At 39.1% G+C, this 26,276-nt stretch overlaps 1 protein-coding gene across 11 annotated transcripts in view; it reads right to left on the bottom strand.

Annotated features, from left to right (window-relative positions):
* Positions 1-3,461: 3,461 nt before the first annotated feature.
* CELF1 (CUGBP Elav-like family member 1) overlaps positions 3,462-26,276 on the bottom strand; it is a 51,457-nt gene continuing 28,642 nt past the window's right edge. For 4 of the 11 annotated variants that reach the window (XM_015630364.2, XM_015630360.2, XM_033515319.1 and 1 more), the window contains 6 exons: positions 25,008-25,089; positions 21,818-21,946; positions 15,394-15,507; positions 15,034-15,219; positions 14,023-14,166; positions 3,463-12,358 (listed from right to left, as the gene is read on the bottom strand). In XM_015630364.2, coding sequence (XP_015485850.1) covers positions 12,231-12,358; positions 14,023-14,166; positions 15,034-15,219; positions 15,394-15,507; positions 21,818-21,946; positions 25,008-25,089 — 783 coding nt within the window. In that variant the 3' untranslated portion in view covers positions 3,463-12,230. Of the gene's footprint in view, positions 12,359-14,022; positions 14,167-15,033; positions 15,220-15,393; positions 15,508-21,817; positions 21,947-25,007; positions 25,090-26,276 lie in introns of all 11 variants that reach the window. The other 7 variants (XM_033515321.1, XM_033515323.1, XM_033515324.1 and 4 more) reach the window with 4 other exon arrangements.

The raw sequence follows: 26,276 nt of genomic DNA, 5'->3' as shown, positions 1-26,276 counted from the left end.
TTAAAAGATAGCTTTATGTCTCCCACACTCCACTGAAAAAATCATACTGGTTCCTCTAAGAGTCACATTTAATACTCTTACTGATGTGCTGCAGTCTTAGTGGTCTAGAGGTTTATTCAGTCCTTCTCAAGAAGATCCACCAAACCTCGGGGGAGGAACAGGTGGAGAATGCTGCAGGGATATCTAATGTTTTTCAGATGCAGAAGTTCTAAGAACCAGTTTTGTGATCCTTTTACTGGGCAAAGAGAAGCAATTTGAAGTTTTAACAGACCTGCCTGCAAAAGCAGTCGTCTCCAGCTGCGTCCCTGCTTCTTGATGAATTTGGTGGCAGTTCTTCCCCCAGCAAAGGTAGATACCTACAGAATCACCTCAAAGGGTGCCAATCAGACTATCCTGGTCTGTCAGCAAAAACCAAAGGGAGCTTTCCTTAAGGAAAGCAGGACACAAAATAAGGAACTACAGCCTACCCAGAGGCTTTACATCATAGCTGTCGTGATCTTAAGCGATTACATCTGTCCTTTATCCAAAATTCAATCAGAAAAATATTTCAAAAAGAAAAATGTTTTAAATTGTAGAAGGGTTTTGCTACAGTAAGACTGATTCTCTTTTGGGAGCTCATATACACTATGATACTTGCATTATTTAACTTAGCTTTGTTTTTCAGAGATGTTATGTGCTAGATGATATTTCAGCATCATATGCAGAGTTTGACACTATATGCAGTGTCAAACTCTGGAAGTAGAAACTATGGAAAAATCTACAGAAACTGAAGAAAACTAATGGTGAGGCATGGCCGGGTAATGTGCAAAAATCACTTTGGCAGCACTGTTAAAATTATTAGCTAGGTACTCTATAGATTTTAAGACTTGCATAAAAGTCTGATTCAGAATTTTAAAAAAAAATCTCTCCTCCTTGCAGTAATTATGTCTTTCTGGATGTAGGTGGTAGGATGGAAACAACATGAAGAAGATCAGTCCCCATGGAAAGCATTGATAATGGTGAGGCCATTCAGATTTCTAGACTTGGAGAAGAGGCGAGGAAAGCAGCCACTGGAGCTTGCAACATAACAGAATCAAGCCAGGACTCAGGAATGGGGAAAACAAAAATAGTATCATTCTTGGTAGATCAGACTACTTTGCAAAATTCACCTTCCACAAGTGAGCTGCCTGTCACTCAAACTCATCCTGAGATTCTTTTGGACCACATCAGCAAAGCACTGTTCCCTTTCCCACACAGCATAGCCAAAATGAAAAGAGGGTGCCTTGCAGCCTGACAAAACCCATCTAACAGGAGATGATCTGCCCTGCATTTTGTTAACCTCACTTTATCTCCTTGCTTTTGAGTACCATGGAACACTGCGTAGTTTCTTAGGAATCAATTCGCAGCTCAGCTGTTGAGATAAAAACAACCTAGTAAAATAAGGACTAAATACATCAAGTTCAAACTGGTCATTTTCAAAAAAATCAGGAACATGCTCTGATATGGAACATTCCACTCTGAGCCCAGCTGTAGCTGCCTAAATAAGGAGGTATAAAAGATCAACACTGACTGCCTGTGCTACTTGAAAAAAAGCAATGGTATCCATCTGTGGTTCATGACAGCTGAAATTCATACAAGATTCAGGTACAGCTTCTGCAGTTAACAATCCAGTTTCTCCTCAGGAAGTGCAAATAAATGAGCCTGAATGGTGCTTGGCAACATCAAATTAGGGAATCTTACCTGTTATATGTGCAGTGTGGCTCCTCGTGCACAATTCTTCGGTGATCACACGGACCTGCTTCTCCTCCTCCCCACTGCTCTTCATAATGTCCCTAGTGACTCCTGGCCATATGAAGAGCAGCATGTGGCAGGTAAAGCCAGGAAGACTGGAGTCAAAACGAGTAGTTGAAAGATGGAAGTGGATGTGAGAGGAAAAAAAGGTTTCTCCTAAAATATTCAGCATCAGGATTTCATCTACCACTTTGTGTACTTCCTGCAAATGCTGAAAAATATAACAACTCATGTAAAAATGCCAATTATTTTCAGAGATTAATACACTGGCTCTTAGGTATAGTTTGATTGTGTACTGATTGGTGGTAGCCTTTTAAATTGAAGAAAAAGCCTTCAAAAAATAAAAAAGCCACTGACCCAAGAAGGATCCGGTGTCAGTTCTGTAAGATGTAGCTGGCAAAGCTTTGATTGTGTAAGACAAGGTGAGTGAACTTGCTGCCAAGCTGGAATCTTCCATTCTGCCTAAACAAACCCTTTTTCTGATTCAATTGTTTCTCTCCATCCTTGGCCTCAAGTTGTATCTAAACTGAAATCTCGCCAGCCTCTCTTCTCAACAGCTGCAAATTAACTGCAGGGATCCCAGCACAGTCTGTAACAGGTGGCTCCGTGCCTCGTGCCGCAATTGGTGTGCTCAGGGCAAGGAATGCAGCACTGAATCCTGATGCTTTGCAAGGGCTCTCAGATTTACAATCATGTAGGAAGTGATGGGGTGAAACAGAGTATGTCAGATAACACAGGAAAAGGACACGGAGGAGAAACATAGCTGTTCTAAAAACGCTTGCAAGTCTCAAGATGTAAGACAAGAGAAGGCAGGAATAACGGGGAATTTTAGAAGCTTTCAGAAATGCAGCAAAATCATGCCCATTGTGATACTTTCCTTCTGCGAGAGGCAATATTCAATGTCAAACTTGTGGCAGGTTTCTAAATGAATTACGCTTTGGCTATGCCAAATACTTTTTATTAATCTGAAATATCATTAAAGATACCTTAGTTCTAAGAGCAAAGCAGGTAGCTTTTGCTTATCACTAGTACGTAATCCAAATCCATTTGCGGTTTCCCTTTGTACTATTTCTGGGACCAGGAGCACTGGGGGCTGCAGGTACCTTGATGCTGCAGAACCAGGCTAGATTAAGCAAGCTTGGCTGTGTTCCTGGGAAGGGGAAGGAGGTGGTGGCAAGTGTGGGGTTTGTGAGAGTGGCATCAGCTGGTGCCTCTAATCCCACTCAGCACCACACACACTCGTGCTGCTCCTGCAGAGCTGAGGGCTGCTGCTCTGCCCAAGGTATTGAAATACCCTGAAGCACAAGTGCATGGACAGGCAAGTGGCTGCATGGCACCAGTTCTGTGAGGCTGAACATGCCTACTCCTCACTCCCAAGTGTTGCATGTATTCACATTATCCAAGATCCTCAGCTTTTCCATATCTGAAGGGGACTTCACTGTCAAATGACCCAAAATGGAGGTATATCAAGCAGAAAATATTTTCCATTTCTACTCAAAGCAGCTCATTTACACAGAAGTAAAAATCCAGGGCGATACTATACATCAAGAACATGAGGTATTGGGCTGTGAATATTTTTGTGTCTCACAGCTAAGAAACTGTAAAATGGTTCTCTTGTCTCTCTCTTCATCTTCTCACACTTGGACCCCAAAAAGAACCTCAAGTTTAAGACACAAATACAACACACAAGGACTCTTCTCAAACAGTTTAATAGCAAATAAACAAAGGAAGGTACCACACTTGGCATATACAAAATGACTTGTTGTCGGTGTGTCTGTGCAATTAAAACAGCTTTAAGTTGCCCTTTGGGACAAAAAGAAAAAAAACCACACACACACACAAAAGGAAGAAAATTCCTTTAACACATACTCGCTTGTTCCAAACTTGTAACAAATCTTTTCATTTTTAAATCCACTACACAAACTCTGTGATCAGATCAGAAAAGCAACACGCGCTCCTCTGCTTTTTAAACCATTAAAGTAAAATCTGTAATTCTCTACAGAGTACAACACAATTTCACACAAAAAGACATTTTGTTTTGCAAATCAAAACAAGAAAAAAAGGAACAGCTCAAACAAGGTAAAGAAAAGCATTTCTACGACTGAACCACGACTTCGAGTTGATTAAATCCCGTTAACTGCAGAACAGACTCTACATTTGGTCATAGTGGCAATTTGTTTTCTCGTCACATTGTGAATCACTTTACATTGTTTTCTAGTAGAAAAGGCAAAAAACTGTACAAAACCCCTAGTGTTAAATACAATGTTTGTACCAATAAAAAAGCCCACAGGTTTGTCTCCAAAATGTAAATTTTCTTTTTAAATTATTCACAAAAAGCAGCCAAAAATCAGAAAGGCAGCTGCTGCTCCACTGTCTCAAATCCATTAAAACCACCACAGAACAATTAAAACAACCAAAGGAAGGAAAGGAAAGAAGAAAGGAAAGAAACACCCAACATTTGGCATTTTGGTTTTCTTCAGATATTTTTCCACAGGCTTCCCCCAAGGTTCCTTACGGAACCAAATGCACACGTACAGAAACGTACTGGCAGTTCCTCCATCCACTGCAGGGTATCAGCGCCCCCCAGCACACAGCCCTGTGCATTCAGACTGTGGGACTAACAGCAGCCAGCCCCCAACTCTACTTCCCAAATTAACGGGTCCCTACCCTTTTTCATTCAGCCTCACGATTCACTCCCAGGTACATGTACCATATTCAAATTGTTCTTTTTTGTAAGCAGATTAAGGACTGTCTACACAAATCTGGTTGATACCTAGTGAGAATACAGTATCCTCAACCAACTTAGGAGGATAGAAAACAATCTTTGCATCTTTACATTATCCCAAATACTGGACAAAATTAAGATTTCTATCCAATCAAACTCCACTTGTTTTCTCAGCAAAAACCCTTCTGGAATTCCATTTCACATTATTTCAACTGTTAAGATACCTACACTAGCTTGCTGCTGCTTCTGACTGAAACTTCATCACAGCACACACTCTTCAGGTGCCTTCATCTAGAAGCTACTTCCCAGTTTCTACCTGTGCAGATGGTATGTAGGGCAGGGGAAGCCTGCTACCCAGAGAGCAGTAACCTGTTCTAGTTCATCCTGCAAGCCAGAAAAACTGCTCAGCTCATTACCCAATTAAAAACTAAACAAAAACTAAAAAATCTCCGCAGAGATTCCCCAGCTAAGGCCCTTGAAAAGACAGCTGGGGATGGTACCCTGTTCAGGTAACAGCTTCAGAGGCTGTTGTATTGTGCTTGTCGTTTGGGAAAAGAGCCAGCAGTTGTAGGACCAGTGTTACAAGTGCTTTCTCTGGGATATTTGAAACACTTTATTTCATGAGCTTACCTAGATCCTTCCAGAATCCTGCCACCAAACTCTGACTGATGGTATTGTATTAGATTTGGGCTGGACTTCACAGAAATGTGCCCTGAGTTGTACAAAATGCTCAGTGTTTGAAATGAGCCCTAGCTTCAGATAGCTTTGGAAACAGAAATACTGTGAGTTCCCCCACCTTCCTGCTCTCAGCTATCCCCTTCCACCAGAAGTTCCACTAGGGGAACAGTGTAACCAAGCACCCTCAGAGCTTCTGACAGCACTGGAGATGAGCAAGGTCCAGGTGCTCTGTCAGGCAGACAGTCTAAGTGCACAGGTAGATGCCCTCAGGTGGCTTCTGATCAGATTATTTGCCATACCAAACCCACCAATTTAAAGGATACCTTTGAAACCCATTAAATTGCTCAGTTTTTGCACAAACTATAGAAAACAGAGAGGTGAAGGTGATATATACGAGGGTGTGAAGAAAACAGCAGGAAACATGCACAACATTTCTGGGCACTATCTTAGTTTGAAAGATTAAAACAAAAACATCACATTTTGCTGAGGAGATTGTAGTTACAAAAAAATCAAGCATGCCAGAGCTTAACAAAATACAACATCAACTTTGATCAAATTTTCACTGCAGACTGATAATCACACAGGGAAGCAGGGGAAAAAATAAAAATAATTAAAAAAAAAAAATCAGTAAATGCCAGGGCAAAAATGTAGCTACAATTGGAGTAAAACATAGTTCAAGTGTTTTCTGTTGATGCCACTTCAAGTCACAAGTTTGAACTCATAAAAACACATGCTGTCTCCTCAAGCACAGAAACCAGATCAGCAAAATGTGACTAGGAAGTCTCCTGAAAGATTGAGTCACACCATATAATTGACTTTTTCTTTGAACTGTGTTTTTAAAACTAAGCACACAGAAAAAACTAAGCCTAGAAAGTGATTGGCTGTATGTTCACAGAAATACAAATACTCCACAAGGTATGCTAGCAAGGCTGCTCTGAAGACAAATTACAAAGAATCAGATTCACAAAATCAAGTGGTTATCTTACGAAGGTCTAGAAAAATAGAAATTCTTTTATATTCAAATGCAAGTTTAAATATTCCCCTTCAGCAGTCTTTCTAGCAAAACCATTTTGGCAGCACAAAAAAAAAAAAAAAAAAAAAAAAAAAAAAAAAAAAAAAAAAAAAAAAANAAAAAAAAAAAAAAGAAAAAAAAAGAAAAGAAACAAACATAATAAAAATACACATCAGCATCAAAAGTCAACACAAGGTCAAAGGTGAGAGTTCAAGCATCAGAGAAGCTGAAGAGACAAGGATTTGGACGATGTACTTGAACGCCACATCGACATGCTTTAGGCACAACGATGAACAAACGGCAGGAATCTAGAAAAAAAAACAAACCAGAAAGAGGGAGACCCACTGAGTTACACAGAGCAGTACATCCAAACACGGAGAGAGAGAACATGAATGGGCACTGTACAATGAGATCTCCTGGGGAAGGGAGTTGACAGGGAAGGGCAGCACATGCCAACGATGGACAAGTAAAAGTTGAAGTACATGAAGGACACCAAGTAAACATCAAACTGCCAGAAACCAAATGGAAGCAGAGGCCTGGATTTCCCTCTCAGCACCCAGTCTGTGGAGCATTGCTAACACTGGTTAGCATCCATTCACCTTGCCCCATGCCCAGTGTGTCTACTACCTCCATTTAGAACAGAGTAAACTCCCTCCCCAGGAGACCAATTCCAAAAATACGACTCCAGGGCAAACATTTGCCCATAGCGACTGAGACCATGAGAGACAAGACAGAGGACACAAGGGATTCACAGGTGGTTTGACATTTGAGACTTTTCTTGCACTCTAACATGGGAAGTTCATAGGCAGTAGCAGCCCAGCAAATCCATGTTCTTTCCTTTAGCTACAGTCTCTTCTCGTTCCCTAGGAGCCTATGTAACTGGGGGTGGGTGACTGGGAAAAGGGGGGGAAAAAAAAAGATTATGCAAGACAAAAAGCCCACACATCAGAGAAGAATTCCTTAAGACTTGACTGCAAGTTAAGACTTGTCCTAGCTGAGCACTTGTCATACCATTAGACCTGCACAGGGATTTTCCATTCCCAACCTTTTATGTAACAGCCTTCAGCTCCCTGGCTTCATGAGGAGGAGATTCTGGGCTCTGAGAAGTCACTCTACAGTCACTGTTGCCAGTTTGATGAGCAGAAAAAAATGTGTTTCCTGAAATTTTCTTGAAGCGTTTATAAAAAAATAATTCTTATATTAAGTGACATAAATACTTCTGTTCCCTCCCTTCAGCTTGTGAACTGCAAGAGACAAGGAACATTTTGGGCTGAGAGTGGGAGGCAGAAGAGGGAGGAAGCGGCTTGTTTTCTTATCCTGCCTCCCCACACCCTCAACTCCCCTTTAGCTCCTTTTGTGGCCTTAATCTTCAGCACATTTCAAAGCTTCTGGTTACAGACTAGAACAAGGTGAGATTTACATATTATCTAACATAATTTGAAAATAGCAAGTGTTGCATTCTCATTCCAAAGCAACGAGAAACACATTGTCTACTAAATCAGCAACACTCCTCTTATTAGAACTGCTGAGATTAATTTGCTTTTCATGTTTTCCAATAAAGGGAAAGGACTTTAAACTGAGTTTAAAAAACTAACTCCAGCAAACAGAATACAGTGTAACTCTTGCACTTATTTCTATATTTCAGGAAATACTCTAGATAATTTGAAGATAGATGCAAGATTTCACTCTTAAACCAGAAAAGCAAATTCATCATGAACTGAGGCATGAAGTCAAGTGACATCTTAGCATGCACCACTGAAATCCTCTGTGTGATTTGTCTGGGGATTTTCTTGATACGGATTTTTCAAATATTTCACTCAGCTATGTTGAGGGCGAAGACTGAGTTTTATCAAAGACCTGTGGAAAGACTGGCCTATAAAAACAGAACCATGAGATGCTGGACAAGGTCTTGATGACTTGGAGAAAGTTATTCCAGTTTGTCCTTGTTTTATTCTCACAATAGTGACAATTCTGCTTTCTGTGTTTTATATTTTGTGGCAGGTATATTAGGAATATCAATCCTCTTTAGGTTTAAATGTCTGCAACAAGAAGCTTTCAAAGCATTTTACCTGTTCATAGTTGCACCCTTCATTTGCAATTTGATTTATCCAGGTTGTTTTTAGGAATTTCCAAATAAAATAGCAACAACTTCATTCTGCTTTGTTGTTCTTCCCTAATCCACAGCCATTACCAGTCCAGTTAGATTCAGCTTGCATGACAGAATTACCATAATATGTGACTTGCAGTATTCAAGTGAAAAGCTTTTTCCTGGTAGATGCACTTGCCAGTGAGATTTTTCTGAGCTGGAATTTTTAAATAATGCCAGCTTTGTATCAAAAAAGAGCTAAATTACAAAGAGCTATCCTGTTTTGGACTGTTGATTATCTAGGGGACTGAAGAAACTATTTCATTTACTATAGTATTGACATTAAGCAGTATCAGACAAAGTTCATAATTCTTTCACCTTATTACTGCAGTAAAATTAAATATCTCCTGAGAAAAAGAATAAATCTATGAAGTAGAACATTTCCACTTTGTAAACTGAAAATATTTTAAGTATTTCCTGGTGGCACATGTAAATAAGGAATTCTATTTAATCAGAAATTCTTTTAGTTTTCTTGTAGAAAATCAGGTTCTTTGGTTTTAAGCATACAGCATACTTTGCTCATGTGGTTGCTTTAGCCAACCTTCTGCAGTTTATTTGAACTCCCCCAACTCTTATATTACTATCCAGGAAATAAGAGCATTTTACACTGATTTGATTTGCACTTGAATGAGAGCATGATACGAACTAAAAATTTTAAAGTCCCAAGTCCCCAGAATCCCAGACTTTCCTGCCAGTAACTGAGGAAGAAAACTGGCTTAAGACGGAAAGGCAAGAGCAGCCTAAATCCCCACAATCAGTGGCAGCCACAAATCAGACACAGAAATGTTGACTTTATCTGTTCAGTTTTGTTATCAGAAAAAAAATCTGCCCAAGTCACAAACTTGATACATTTATTAACTTTGGCAACATACACATTGATACACCAAGAAAGGGAAATCTGAAACAAATACACAAAAAGGGCAACATCTTCAGCTGGTGAAAACTGATGCAGCTCTACTGCATTCAGAGAGCTGAACTGCATTGATTCAAACCATCTGAGGATCACATCTTTTAAAATTTAACCTGCATAGATTTATTTTCTTTTTCTTTTTGGCAATACTTATAGTTACGCCAGTAAGGCACAAGAACTAGCCCAAGTTAGGTGTCTTAAGGTAATTATGTCTGGGAGGAGTCACTGATCAAACTAAGCCACAGTGTAAACTGGACAATCTCCTAAAGTTAATAGGAGTCACACCTATTTGCAACAATGCCAAGCTTGATCTGTAAGTTACAGTATTGAGGACACACTATAGGATGAAGAAGCTAAAATATCTAATTTTGGGCAATTGAAATGACTAATAAAGAGGCCAGAGCATCAGGTTAAAAGAAAAACAGGACAAAGATCTTGGATAGTAACAGTGGGGTAGGGTGCAAAGAAGGTAAGAGTGACTGTAGAGACCCCAGAGCACAGTGCTCTCCTCCACTGGTTCACAGCATTCATCTTCCTTGTTTAGCAGTTGTTGGGCTGCAAACAGGCCACTGAAAATCAGTAGTGTCAATCATGCACATCATTATGTGTGTAAAACAATCACATTCAGGATTCTACAAAACCCTGGCCTTTTTTTCCAGTGAAATAATTTAGGTAATAAATATTCTCCACCCCGGAGCGGTATAAAACTTCTATAAAAATAGAAACAACATTCTTGGTTACAGCAGGTTACACTTGGAGCAGTTGCTCCCAACTACGTTTTTTTATGTTTTTTTTTCTTTTTTCCTTTTTTTTGAAAAGTATATAATTTATATATATATATATATAAAAAAAAAAATCCCATCATCACCCTGGAGGCCTTCACACTCCAACACTCTTTTCTCAGAAAACCAGGACACATCTTTCCTATGGTGCAGAATTCAAGTGTACATGGTTCACTTCAGTGTATGTTTACGTCTCTAGAGAGATTCAAATAATTAACATAGAAGGGTACCACATGCCAGCATAACTGGGAAATTTGGCAATCTGGCCTTTGAAACTTTGCCACCACAAAATTATTTAAATAATACTGACAGATTTACCTGTCTGCCATCAATATGGACAGACTGACATCCACTGTTTTATTTTCAATCTAAGAACTGGAAAGGGCTCCCCTTGGGATGTTACATATCAGGCCTTGTAATTCTGAGGTTTGAAATCCCAGGGGGCCCAGTCCCTGGAAATGCCCAACATTCCCAACAGATCACCACACACAAGTGGGGACTCTGACCGAGATCTCAGGTTTGATGGGTTTAGTGCTCCTCCTGCTGGAGCAGAACACAAAGTCCTGACCCCACATCTGACCCACACACATCATTTAGCAGCTGGCTCCCAGACTGCAGTGTTAGTTGGAGCCCTGGGAAACAGCCTTACAACCCAGGAATACAAAGAAAACAAGGAAAAGGAGATACTATGAGGTAAATCAAACTTCTGTTAAAGACACAGAAATTGTAAACTTCCTCTTGTGACAGAGGTGGATTTTGGTGGTTATAAAATGGAACTCTACACTGATTTCTTGAAACAGCTCAGGCCAGAGTGTCAAAAGTCCTTTGAGCCCCCTAAAACCAGTGAATATCAAAGGCCCTTAGCAATGCACTAGCAATTTCACTGGTGTGCAGAAAAAGTGTGTGCTCAGTTAAGGGGTGTGTTCAATCTTCCTTCAATATAAAAAATAACAGCTTGTACCAAAAGGCATTAAAAGACTGAATGGCTCAATACTCTGGTTCCGCAGCTCCTGGTTTGGCCTGTTTTGCACTGGTACACACCACCTTAAAGGAAAACTGCAGTAGAGAGATACACCTATTTACTAGACCAAGTCACTGCATGAGTTTTGTTCATTAAAAAAAACCAACAAAAAACCCCAACAAAACAGGAAATTATAATTTCAATAAACAATCAGCACTTACATTGTTCTTATGAAAAGGAATTCATAGCAATCTCTGCAAATAAAGGACATTATTCCACAGAAATGGGGACAGTGATCAACTGTTACGAAGAAAAAATTGTCAAAAATTTCTGCATGTTACCAGGGATCTAAAGTTTCTTGTTTCCAGACACAGATGTATTCATCCAGACTTAGCTGCCTCTATCTTTCCACAAAACCTAGATGAAGTACATAGGTTAATTTTTCTTATACATGGAGAAATTCACTGCATCTCATTAATATTCCACTGTAGACAGAGTAAAATTTTCTGGGCAGAGACATTATATAATAGTTTTATAAAGTGCTGTGTACATTCACACTGCTATATAAACACTAGTTTATATACAGCAAAAAAAAAAAAAAATCACTGCAGTTTTCCTTTGGCTTGTTAATGTGTTCACCCTTTTAGCCTGTCTCCTGCTTTAGAGATGATTTAATAAATCCCCACTGTGGCATACAGTTAAGGAAATTTCAAAGAGCAGATGGGGTATGACAAAGGCTACATGGGGTTGGTTCTTTCTCACCCAGGACTCTGTTCTCCTTGACCATCTTTGTTTTCATCAGCTGTTCTGTGTTATTTCTGCTTTCCCTTCTCCTCTCTACCCCAAGGCAGTGTGGTGTCAGTTTCTGCTGCTCCCTTTAACCTTCTCTCCCCACCCCCAAGGAGCTGGCATTGGTCCTTCTCAACACACACTGGTTACAAACACAGCAAACTTCAAATAAGGGAGAAAAAAAAAACCAAAACTAAACAAAAAAAACCTCAGCGATATGGCACCTAAACTCCAAAGTAAAACACTGGAAACAAAAGCACAAACTTGTCCTCCATCCGAAGCGGGATTCTCAGCAGAGGCTGCAGCAGAGTCTTCAAGGGAAGATGTGCCAGATAGAACGCATGGATCAGCTTCCAGGACTGTAAAAACACAGCCTTAGGGCTTCGAATCACTAAGTGCGCTCCTCTCCAACTTACCAGAAGATCCTTCTCACTCCAGTCCCGGAGGGGAGGGGTGCTCAGTATGGCTTGCTGTCGTTCTTGGAGCGCTTGAGCTGTACTTTCAGCCGCTTCATGCCGATCTGGAAGCCGTTCATTGACTGAATGGCAGCCTGCGCAGAGACAGGATTGTCGTAACTTACAAAACCTGAGGAGAGGAAAACACACAGTTACACCCCATGCCAGAGCTGCCCACAACGGCTACTCACAACTGGAAATGCAGGAGCTCACGAGGTCAGAGAGGCTTGCGTGATGTGCCATTTTCAGAAGCTCACAACTGTTTCAGACTCCTCATAATAACTTCTAAAGGCACTCAAACAAAGCATTGCTTTTTGACATACGGAACTTTAGCCAGAAGATACACACAGCTCAGAAAATTAACATTTTCTAGTCTATCAGCAAAATAAGTACTGCTATTTATAAGAACTCACACCTGGGAGAAAACCAAACCTGGAAAACATTCATCCAGATGCAAAAGCTCATTAAAGATATAAGACTGAAATCACCCTCGTGACATTATGGCAGCAGTTTTGTTTGGAGTGAAAGAGCAGCCAAGGAAGGGTAGCACTAGTACCATTACTGTGTTTAGATTGCTCTCAGATGGGAGGTTGCATACCATTTCTGGAAAAGATTATCCTGAAAATAAACTTCTCCAGTGTTTTGAAGGAGCCTACTTTAAATAACTCCACTCAATGTCTGGAGTGAGAATAACTCCCATTTGAGACAATGGCTATGAGTCCATAATATGTAGGTGTTATAGCTGAGTGATCAGCATATTTCTGTGTTCTCACAAAGCATCAGATTGTCCACTTCTTTTGGCTCAAATAGGAAAAAGTTCAGGACTTTATGTAGACACAAAGCTATCAAAACCATAGAGAAAGCCTCACCTCTCCTATTCCATCACAAGAAATCTCTATCTATCAAAACAGTCATGAGAGCTTATGGCACTACAAAAATACACTAAGGTACCCACAATAGTTATTTATAAAGATATTAATAGAAATAATTCATAATCATAATGTACTAAGTAATATATACAAATTGTTATTGAAATTCTTGAAAAGACAGGAAGAGGAAGATCTATCTCAGGATTACAGTCTGCAAACAAATAATAATCACAGAACATTCTGAGTTAGAAGAGATCTACAAGGATCAAGGAATCCAACTCCTAAGTGAATGGCCCATAAGGGGACTGAACCCAAAACCTTGGCATTATTAGCACCATGCTCTAACCAACTGAGCTAATCTCAGGGAGAATTATCCAGGGCCAGAACACTATGATAGGGCACAAAATTGTGAAAAGCAAAAAGTCATATTGAAAATCAGGAAAATACAGTTTACTGCTGGAAATGTTTGGTTTATTTATCTTTTAGGAATATGCAGAGATTCCCTACTTACTTAATAGCTAGACTAGACAATATACTGAAAAAGAGTAATATATTATTACTATAAAAACCACCTTTTTATAGATAATGATTTATAGAATGACGAAATATCCTGAGTTGGAATAGATCCACAAAGATCACTGAAGTCCCTGCACACGACACCCTGAGAATCACACTGTTCATCTGAGAGCACTTTCCAAACACTTCTTGAACTCTGTCAGGCTGGTGCTGTGACTACTTCCCTGGGTAGCCTCTTCCAATGCCCAGCCACCCTCTGGATGAAAAACCATTTCATCCAATGTCCAACCTAAACCTCCCCTGACTCAGCTTCAGGCTTTTATCTTGGGTCCTGTCACTGATCACGAGATAAGAGATCAATGTCTGCCCCATTGCTTCCCCTTGTAGAGAAGCTGTAGATCCAACATACCAAAACACTTGCTTAAATTGGTCTGCTTGTCAATGAAAACCTTGGCAGAGACGACATTTCCAAATGGCATGAACATCTGCAGCAGATCTTGATCCCCAAACTCTTGGGGAAGATGGTAGATAAACAGATTGGCTCCCTCTGGACCTTCAAACAAGCAGGAAAATAAATTCAGAAAGAGCATGGATACCACATACCCACTGCACAAAAAAAGGTAGAAGAGCCAGATTTTCAAGACAAATTTTCTAGATAAAACAATGAAACTGCTATTTACAGTACTGCAGAACACTTGATTCCAGAATAAATGAGCATGACCCTTTGCTGGGATTGATCACTCAAATAATTCTAGCTCTTTCTGACCACTTTTGTTAGTACTTTACACATTGTGCCAAATCTGGTTCACAGATATTTGCTGTAATGACAGCTGAACAGTAAGTTTGAGTAGTAGATGTTGACTGAACAAAAATTGGCTATGCAAAACTTGTGGTCCCAAAGCAACTAAGTAAATTCCCAAACAAAACACAAATAATCACATTGCTTGTCATCTGAGATTCTCTTCTAAACATGATACATTCTGCTGAAAACTTACTCCTACATTCTACATTACTTTACATTACATATTAAATTTAACCTGAATATGAAGAGTGAAAAGACTGGCATAAGTAGCTGTTGGAAAAGGTGAAGGACCCAGAAAACAACATTAACAAAACCACATCTGATTCTGTGACAGTTGGATGTATCAGGCTATAGACTCATTCTCCTTCCCTGTGAGAACATGCAGGAGTATGATTAAGGAAGCACGTAAGACGAGACAAACCCCATGAGAAACATCCTGCATAAAAATTACTTTGGGCAGCCCTTAGTAGAAAGATCCCAAAGACCTTTTTTATCTTCAGTAACTCCTGGATTCTAAAAAATGACACCAAAAAAAAATCTGCAGGTAAGGTAGGTGCAAGGGCTAAGCTTGCCCTTTTGAAAACCCCTCTCAAGTAGTTTCTACAACTTTCTGCCTACCTTCTTTTTGACTTCCTGCTGCACCAATACTCTGCTGTGTTAACAGACTCTGGTTATAGAGTGTGGGCAGTGCAGCAGCAGCATATTGCTGGATTCCAGAATAAGCTTGTGTGAGGGCTTCCATTGTGCTACCTGTCCCATTTGAGAGACCACCACTGCCAAGTCCTCCATTTAAGGCTGCCATTCCTGTATAAGAAAGAGCAAATAAAAGATGACTAAGTGCTTCCACTGAGCCAGACCAATAACATTTAAATGCTCTGCACGATTACAAAATGCAGGGAGCAGAAAAAAATCACCCCAGAGACAGGCTGAGGAATGATAATCAGCTATTCTTCCAAGGCACCACTACACATCACTTACCTGCTAAAGAGCTAACGTTGAGGCCAGCTGTAGCACCTGCCAGCGTCTGCAGTGCTCCAAGAGAAGCCATTGGATTAACAGAGGAGCTGCTACTGGAACTAGGTGAGGAACCTGCTATTAAAATAAAACAATTAAACTTCAACTCATATTTTTAATTCATGATAATTCTTCATTAAGTTATTCCAGTAGAAAAAACTAGTAAGGAACAGATTCAGGCAACACAGGACACTTTATGTAAAAAAAAGCAAACCCACACAACTTGATCATACTGCTTATATGTTCTGAGCCCTTCCTACATTTTTTTAGAATTTCTACTTCATCATAACACCTACTCTTTGTAGCAATAATAATGTCAGTGTAAGTAATGTAAGTAATGTCAATTGTAAGACATGTAAGATTGAGACATGACACAAATGTTGGCTGAACTCTGTATCTCAACATAAGGTAACCAGCAGCAATGCCCTGTTTCCTGCTGCCTAAAGTAAGAGTCACTTGCTATGTATTAACAAATATCCTTGGAACATCACTCAAGGTGAAAAAGACCTGCAACATAGATACCAGGGACATTAAAGAAGGCTGAACATACGGTTTTCCCATACTGCCAGAACAGGAACACCACATGCCCAGATTATTTTGACACATTAAATAATTTTCTATTAAAAATCCTGCTGCCACAGCTGGGGCTAGGACTGAGAAAAGTCTTGAAATGCACATCAAAAATAAATAGTCTGTCCTCTTTTCCAGCAACATCTCCAACTACATTGACTCAGTAAGAAAAGATTGACAATATAGTACCTAGGACAGTAGCAGCTTACATGGCCCACCAAATTCTGCACCAGGTAGAGTTAGTTCTACAGAAGTCAACATCAAAAACCATAAAAAAAAAAAAAAAAAAAAAGTTTTCCAAGCTGTTCTCATATGTTAAAAGGTATATTAAAAGAAAAAGAAGTTCACACTGAGGTCATCTACAAAGATTTATGGACATGATAAAATAAGAAATGCATAGCATTTTAGTAATTACAAAGCAGTGGTTTTCCTAACAGATTTGTGCACTACTGCAGAAAAAATCTATGTGTATTGCTATTAACCAAGAAGTTCATATTTACTGCACAAGATGCACTAGAAAATATTTATGGCTGCTAAAAATTAGACAATACTGAAGACTGATGTTGTAGAGGCATCTTGCAGTCTGCTTGCAAGAGAAATTTATCAGTTTGACCAAGGAGGTAAGAGAATAAAAGAATTTGAGACATTTTCAATTTTTCTGATGTTTTTGTGATTCTCACTTATACTGTATACATCCTTTAAAACTTATAAAAGAACTGTTAGCACCTTTCAAGAAGTTTCACACACTCTACATATTTACCACTTCATGTTTGTGGCACAAAGTCTCTGCAGGGGTGGGATATTGGAACTATTTAAATGGAATATAGCCTAACAACCTCCTAACAAAAGTAGTTGTACCTAACCAAATCTGCATGAGAACCAAAAAGCTGCACTTCAGACCACTTTTTGTAATAACAGATGGAATGACAAACCTCTTCTAGTACATGTGAAGACAAACTCTCCTAATAAATCAAAAACTGAAAGACAATGTCCAAAACTATTTTAAGATGCTTACTCTGACGAAAAGGAGACATTTTCTGTCTTGCTATCAGTAGCATGTTAAACGTTGGAAAAACACAAAGAACAAATTACAGTATAACCCTCAAGCTGGTAGAAAAATTAGCAGAGTTGGCTGGATAAAAGCCAGAGTTCAGAAATCATACAGTTACCTTGATTTTAGAATATCACTTGTTTCTCTAGAATTTCATTGCTGATCTTTATATTCAAAAATACACTGTATTTGACAGATGAGAACACCATTTAAAAGCCTTTCCAAACCTATCCCAAATAAAAGAGCAGCAGCTATGGAGAAAAAAGGACTAGAGAACAAAGTGAGAGAGAAAATGGATACCTTCCCTACTTTAAAAGGCTGTAATTTTAAATAAATTAAGTTAAACCACTATAAAAATCACATAGTTTAGTTTAGTTTAGTTATTTTAGTTTAGTTTATTTCTGCCTTTATCAGAAATTTCTTTAGGCAAAACCAAGAAATCCTTTAGCACTGAAAATACCAAGAAAACTGAAGACTTGTCTCTATTTTCTTTATCCTATGTATGTAGGAATTGAAGACAGCATCCCATTTCTGATGATGACAAAAGGCAAGTAGGTAACAGTAGAGCAGAAATACAGGGGAATTACAAAGGACTGCTTCCTGTGTATAGCCCATATACCAACAGAGCCATCTGTGAATCTAGGATTTTTTTCAGCCAAAGGCAATGTCTTTGTAATAAAGTTACAATTTTCATTCATTAATTTCAGCACAATGTGAAAACAAAATTGTTGGACTCTACTATGTTCTAAGGCACAACTTCGGGGATTTAATCATGCACTATGCTAAGAAAAATCTGGTTTTATTTTTAAATTATCATATGACAACTTGACTTGATATCTTGCAATTCTCTTCTTGAAATATCTAATGACTGTTTTTTCCCTATTCATTTTCATCACAACACTAATGTATTTGCAGGCTGTAATCATATCCTTCTCCCATGTCAGTCTTCTATTTTTCAGGTTATTTCTAATAGGGAAGGAGTTTACTGTTCTAGTCATCATTTCTGTTCTTTTGCTTTTCTTGTGTTATATTTTAGATCACAAAAGAGAACAAAGCAATGGGGATGGAAAATCAATATTGCTTTATACATGTTCTTTACTCTATCCCTAATTCTTAACATTGTTTCTGTGCAGCTTGTAGTGGGTTGTTGGGGTTTTTTCTTGCTACTATGTTTTCTTAGATCTATCTACTGAGTTAAATCTAGTCAAAAAGGCTAACTCTAAGGGAAGTAGCTGAAAATACTCAAGAAGGTTTTCAGAAAATCTGAATATGTAATAAAGAACAGCTTTGTAGAAAGATACTGAAAGACATTATTAGAAACATAATGAAACTTGGACAAGGACATCAAGTAACAACTTGTGGAGGTAGGTAAACTGAGAGAACAGTAAATCTGTCCTAATTCAGTCACATTATCATCCAACAATGACCTGAAGGAAAGTTAAATTCAGGCAGTGAATCTGACTGAGCTATACCTGATTTAGTTCCACTAAACCCAGAAATACCTTGCTATCTCTGAAAAAATTTTGCCAGAGACACATCAAGGCCAGAAAAATCATCTAAGCTTTGCTGGACCTTTGAGGTTGCCTTTAGAAGGAAGAGAAATGGAAACATGCCTCACAGTGTTTGCAACCATTCTATTTTGCTCTGAAGCAGATAATTCTTATTGGTGCTCAAGTCAAAAAGATGGCAGACAAGTCATTCCTATCCTGAGATACTTCAAGCTAGCAGTTTATTTATGGCCATGGTTTCTGCAGCAATGACTACATAACACCAGCAGACTGTTCAGTTCCAAGAGCTGATCTTCAGCAAGGCTGAAGGTTTTACTTCACCCCATTCTACATCAAAATACACAAGCGTGCTTGGAACTATCTAATGAAAATTGTCTGAAATGGATAAGAAGGCCGCACAACAACAATACATAATGCCTTTGAGTTCCACCATTCTGACATGTAACCCATCCATAGTCCATGGACTGCACTTTGTAGGCTTCCAAGTCCCCCAGATACAAATGATATCAGTGCAGATGAAAGTATACCAAGAAGGCAACTATGCAGAAGGACTGTCTGGATTTTTCCACCAATTATGCAATTTGAGCAGAGATGTCCAAATAAGCATCAGGTGAACATTTGGATGACAGATGGAGAGAAGTCAAGGAGTTAGTCATCTCATCTGCAGTTAGGTTTAAGAGGTTATCACAGTAGATGCTGCCATATGTCCCTCAGTCAAGGCAGGCACTTACTGACACATGGTACTGAACTGCTATATGCTGAGTTTCTTCAAGGTCTGGGTGTGGCTCAGGAGGGACAGATGTTTTCTGTGTGGAGCCCAACAGCCTTCTATGTGAATACATACAGAGTGAATGCACAGATGACTATTAATCAAAACAGAATTTCAAGTTTGCTTGAAGACTAAAGAGTTAAAAAGCTGTATAATTACAGGAAGTATCACGGGATTGAAAGCATCTGTACACATTGAGGTTTCCCCTGATCATAGTTTAAGTGTAGTTTTAAAAGGTGAAGCATATTTATACCTCTAACAAAATGCACTAGAACTGTTTCAGAATTTGATGTCTGACTACTTATAAACAATATGCCCTCCAAAATTTTTTCTTTTGAACAAAGCTTTTTAAAATTTTACTTGAAATTAGGTTTAAAGAGCAATACAATAGTGCCTGCTTCATGTTACAAGCCTGTGAAGAGTTAACTGAGAAATCTGTATAGGATATTAATACAAAGGATCCATCATGGTAACTCACTTGCTGACACACAACCATTTATTGATATTACTGTCGATCAGAAGGTTATTTGAATTCAGCACAGAAAGCACTGGAAAATGGGCTGCTTCCCACCCCCTAGCCCCTCCACCAACACGATAAAAAATGGAACGGAGTCCTGAAATATATCTCTCATCAAGGAGAAAGGAACCTGCATACTTCTGTGGAACAGCCAAAATTCATACAGGGGAAGCCAATTCCAAAGAACCACTCAGTAGTAGCATAACTTAATTTGAAAGGGCCCTCTGTGAATCATCCTGTCTAATGGTCTACTCAGAAGTGATCTAACCTCTGAATTTAAAAATGTCCTTTCTAATTGCATTCTCAGTCTCTGAAATGAGGGAGATTTCACAGCCCCTCTGGCACCTTGCTCCTGAGCTTGATCACTCTTGCCATTAATTTTATTTTTTGATCTAATCAGAATTTTCTCGGCTGCAACTTGTGTCCATTGCCCTTGTCCTTTCACACTTCTGAGAAGGGGCTGTTTCTGCTTTTTCTAGTGCATCTGACATTTGAACTTCACAACCTGCCAGCCCTTCTCCACCTCAACAAAATAAAGAACCAATTTGCTGCAGTCATCAGATGAGACAGCCAATAAGGAAATCTTAGTTCTAAATGCCAGTCACAACCAATTGTAACCTGACAAATAATGACGAAATATAGGAGAAACTGTCAGATATATTCACCTTCATGCTTCCTTTATGATGAAGATGATTTAGTGGGTTATAAATGCAGCTCTTCTGTAGTCTGAACCCTTCATAGTTTTTTTTTAATTATAGAATAGAATACATAGCTGTGAGTCAAGATAGATTTAAAAATTTCACTCTTTAAAGGATTGCAGACCACAAAGTTTTTATGTACAAAATGTCCTGCAACAGAACACTCTTTGGACTAATAATTTCTTGGAAATGTCTAAGTAGAAACCTGTGCAAAGCACCCATGGTTTAACTCCCAATCATGTGACAGAAGGTTTTCTAAACAGCTTTTCTTTGTAATCTCTTCATAATCTCTTAGCCCGGCTCCTCGGTCCACCTACACAATTCAAAATCTACCTGTGGAAATTTAATCCTCCCCAACCCCCCTTTGGTCTCTCACAATCACAGGTGAGGATATCAACTCTGTAGGACAGAAGCCAGAGATGCTGGAAAACTTGACACCCTGAAAATACAGGGTCTCTCTTCTCATGCAAGGATTTAGTAATAACTCAAAATAGGATAGAAAAAACTGAGCAGAATACTGATCCTCATTTGTGACAAAAACTTAGTATGTCTGCCATGAGCACAACCGAATTTATTTTTAGTTTTTTGCTTGTTGCATTTAATGATCACATTTAACAATAAGGCAGCAAAAGAATGCTACTTGGACATTCTAGTATCTCTGGTTAATGTACATAACCTAAAGCTAAAAAACCCAACCCAAAACAAAACACAAAAAAGCCATGCAAAAGGAAGACAGTGATTTTTATGTGCAACTCATACACTAAATTCTAGACAACTACTTTCCAGTAGAAGTGCTAGGTGTCTGTTTATTCTACTTTTATGAGGAAGTTATAATATCCTTGTCTTCATTAATGGAATACAAACTGTACTGTTCTAGTGCACAGAATGCATTACCTCATGCTAAAGGTATTTTGTGTTTCCATATTGAGAGGAACAGAGTGTATTTACCACAATGACCCCTAAAATGCCAGATAAACCAAATATGTGATGAGATTGTAGTAACATGACTGGAAGGAGGTCACCTACCTTTCTGCTTCATGATGACCTCAAAAATTCTTTTTACTCTAAATTAATCTGACCATTTGGAGGAAGAGACACAGCAGGTAAAAAAGCCTTTGCTGGTGGCAAAGATATCTACCCTAAACAGAGGCCAGTGAATCTACTGGTAAACTGTTTCTCCATTAAAGATCAACATGAAAGTTACAATAAGAGATAGACAAAGCAGGTGACATCGATCCTGGAAGGACTTCCAGGGTAACATGGGCAGTCTCTTACCTGAGCTGGTGAGCACACTCAGGGGGCTGCTGGAGGAGGTGAGAGCAGCGGTGCCACTTGGTGTGTTCTGAGCTGCACTGGCTGCAGCTGCCAACGCTGCCAGGTTCTGTAACTGCATCGCATTCAGTCCTGCAACACAGGGAAGAATGCCGAGTTTCTCCTGTCAGAGCCACCATCATCCAAGTGTAACAGATGCAGCAAGCTCATCACAAGGGATGAATGGGAAGCAGCAAATGCAACAGGCTTAATACTAGTTACTGATCTTTTTTACATTGCAATTCCTTGTTATAATTGAAAATCTTTTTCTTTGCCCAGATAGATGTGATTCCAGAAAAGGCCAGGTGGTCATTCATATACACCTGATGGAGACCCCAAAGTACAGGAATTTTCAAGCAGTGTTCCTCCAGACAACAAAAGCGTAGGTAGAAGTTAAGTTAGGGTCTGAGAGCTCATGTGCAAGCTAGAGAACTTGCCTAGACATCAGGCCAGTAACTTCTCCCACTCTCATGTCCCTCCACACTCTTTGTATGGGGACAGCAATAACTGCAAAATTCTTTAATGAAGGCCTCATACCACAGAGGCCACAAAGTCACAGCTTCAACCCACCATCAGCTGAGCATCAGCATGTTTTGCCTGGTCCCCCTGGCAGCCAAGAAGCAACATTCAATTGTGAGACAATCGTTAAGTGGCAACTCGTGACCGCAGGATCAGCCAGTGTATGTGTAGGCTGGTCAAACACACTGGCAAGGAAAACAGGAAACCTCAGGCATGTTGTGCATAGGGAGCAAGGAATACTGCAGGGGGAGGAAGGGACCCCTGTGTTTATGAATTTTACTGGTCAATTTGTTAATCTGACTCACCTTCGTTTTGAACCACCGTTTTTGAATGAAACCATTTGGTCAGTACTGACTGTATTTTACTCTCTTTTTCTGCCAGAGGATCCATTAAAATGGATCTCCTCCTGAATTCTGTATTTTAACCATCCTTTGGTAGACTAGCTCCATTCTTCCAATTGTGCCTCCCTTCATTTTTTCCCTTATTTTCCATTTTTTTGTCTCTGCCTTTGACTATTTTAACAATTCTTCCTCTCTTCATCTGACTTCAGACAATCCCTAATATTAATTCCCAACGTAATTAAAAACAAAACTTAATTAACACCCCTTAATTTAAAAACATCAGAACACCCAAAACAGAGGTGTTATCTCATCTTTTGGATACCTAGTAAGTATCCCAAAAAGTATTTTGTGAGCAAAGCATACATCTCAAATAATTAAATCCTCAGTTTTGTAATTTAAACATGTAAGCAGACAACAAAAGAATGTGACAGCGCAGTATAAACTAATTATTTTCTAAAGTACTTCTAATACTTTTAGTATAGTTTGTTCATTTTTTTTAACTCTTTTTCAATTTCTCTTCACGGCAGGGTCTGTTTCCTTTGGCAAATTTAGTTCCCAAAACAACTGGATTCTGCCTTTATCTAGATTCTCAAGATTACACTGCAACATAAAAGCATGAAGTTAAAACCAAAAAGTTTTCTATTTTGCTTTTATTGCGCTACAGAGGGTTAAAAGTGCAAGTGTTGGAGCTAATGAAGAACAGAGCAGCTTGTTCCTTACTGAAGCAGTTTGTCATGTGCACACTGCACCTGTCCTCTTGTCATCACACTGTTTTCCCATCTGCTTTCAAACAGCGTCGAGATTAAATTCTGTCTACAAAGTCTGATACAGTTTGGGATCTAATTACCTACTTGATTTTTCTTTCTATGAATTTCAAGAAAGGAGATCAGCTGAGATATCAAGACCTTAAAACTACAATTTTTTTGGTAGAGAATGACAGATTTGGAATAACCACGCAACGTACTATTTATATGTCTGGTTTCTCAATTTTTAAGTTTTGTTGTTGTTACTGTTGTTTTTTTGTTTGTTTGGGGTTTTTTGTTTTGTTTGTTGTTGGTTTTTTTTAATAGTGAAGACAGAATTACCCTGAAAACTTCTCAATCTCAGCTAGTTACCCCTTTCCCTCTGCCCCAATCCTTACTGCCGTACTTTCTTCATTACATCCTGTTTTTAAGAAGACACAAGAAGGGGGAAAGGTCAGGATCATGTGCATAACAAAATCCATTATAGATCAGCTCCACACAAGATGTCAGTGAAACTGTTTTTAAAAATAATTTCTTTTTCCAAGAGCCTTAGATCTAAGAGCTCTGAAGAGGTCCACCATGAAAGAAGTCAATGTAGGAAACTGAATTTAGAATCATCTTCCAGTATAAACCAAATTCTTACAAAGGAAAATATAACACTTTGCAAATGTAATTTGTAATTACATTGGTAACATTGTAAATGTAATTGTAATTGTTACTGATGGGTGCACCAGCCAACACAAGTCAGATCTACAAAGACACTTTTGGACGAACTTGTGCATAGAAAGGGCACGTGATATCGGCAACTACTGAAAAACTCCAGGAGGCAATTTGAAAAATTAAAAGTCTTCAGTATTAAAATCAAAACTATAGATTTTTCTGCTGGCAAAAATTTTAGAGAATGTGGGGAATGGAGTTGCTAACGTGTTTTATTATTCCCAGCTGGGTGAAGACAAAAGAGACAACCAATTTACAGCCCCAGGACTGCTATACTCAATCAATGTTCTGACTAGTAGTCCACAGCAAGGAATTTGGCTCATATCTGTGAAGCTGATTTTCCCTAACAGTAATGGCATAATTAACTGTAACTCAAATTAATGAATAAAAGAGCACTAGTTCACTTTCCTAGCAGTATATTTCCAACTTAAATGCTAGATGCATTGAAAATGGGAACTAAGAACCCAGAATCACTGAAAACATGTGCATTAGTGAGTGCCTATTTCAAAACACAGTTCTTCACATATGCAGCTGTTTGGATGAAAACAAATACAGAGAACATTCTTTCTGCTACTCCTAAGGGAAGGAAATTTTAAATGCCAGAGGTTGGGGGAATACCACCACTTACCTTGGGGACAATAGTCAACTAAGACTAAGAAGGATCATCCACACTTGTAGCAGAGAATTAATTTCAAAGGAGTAGGCAAACTCAGGACGACTTATTTCAAATTTTCAAGATTAAAATGCCTACAGCCTTTTGGCTACTTTGTTTACCCTTGTATGTACCCTCTTTTGTATGGCACTGAATTTGTCTTCTTATAGAAGTAAACTCACCTCCCATCGGGTGGAGGCTGCTCAGTGTGTTCAGGTTCCCAGATGAAGCAGCTGCTGTCTGCTGAAGGAGCTGCAAATAAAGCTAGACATTACACCAAAAAACAAAACAAGAGTGAGAGTGAGGGCTGGCTCTGCTTCTCTGGGAGAAACTGCATCACACCACAGCCAGAGCGCCGTCACAAAAGAATTCCTGCAGCCCATGCACCACATCACAGCAAAGCGTAAAGAGAATTTCCTGAACAAGACAGCCAGAGCACCACCACAGTGAAGCTCCATGTAGCCCATGCAGCACACTGCAGCCAAAGCAACAGCAAAATGCTTTCCTCACTCAATATCAGCAATGCTGAGAGAACATTATAGCCAATACACCAAGACAAAACAAGCAGAATCAGTAGTGAGAAAGAATTCCTATTCAAAGCCCCTAAGGCAGGATTGCCACCCCTAAGGATATGCTACCTCAAAACAGACTATACAGCTGACACTGCCAGCATGGGACAAATGGCAATGCTGTACCAAAACCAAAGAGCCACCAGGAGAGGGGACCTCCTCTACTTTCCTTATGCATGGTAGACATAAGAGACATTTCAAGCTTCAGGTCAGAAGGTTTTTAGAAATTTCCAATTCCTTGTTCCATTAACTAGCTCTTATTTAAAAAATTCCAATCTACCAAAACTAAAAAAGTAGTAAGAGAATTGCTCCATTTCAACTATACACCATACCAAGAATGACATGAAATTTTCCTTTTCCTCAGACTTTATATTGCATGAATACAGTTGTCAGAGCTACTCTGGCAACCCTGAGTCACAGTGCATCAGTTTTTCAAAAGCTCATCCTTTACAGACCTAGCAAAATCAACTGAAATGAAACTGCAGTCTACCCTCTGTTACAGCATTCTTGCTAAAGAGAGTAGCTTCTTTTTGTTTTCTGCAGGGTTTGCTTTTATTTGGTTGATTGTTGTTTGGGTTTATTTAGTCTGCTTCCAATCTGATCATCTTTTCTATCTGGACAGTACCAAGTACTGTTCCAGGTTTCACTGGAAGAGGATGACAGAAATAAAGGAAAATGATAAAAGAATAAAAGAACCATGTCATCAGACAGACATGAAAAGGACATTTATATAGTAAACCTTGAGGCAGTACTATATAAAGAAAAAGTACATTCTACAGAATACAGGAGAAAAACCCAAGGTTTCAGTAATTAGAGCTACTGTGACTGGGGTTGAAATCCTCCCATAAAAGTATTCCAACTAGATGAGAGCACAGAACACAA

This window comes from Parus major, chromosome 5 (assembly GCF_001522545.3).
Source record: "Parus major isolate Abel chromosome 5, Parus_major1.1, whole genome shotgun sequence".
Lineage (NCBI taxonomy): Eukaryota > Metazoa > Chordata > Aves > Passeriformes > Paridae > Parus > Parus major.
The sequence above is the reverse complement of the archived record's forward strand: the minus strand, read 5'-3'. Positions and strand labels throughout refer to the sequence as shown.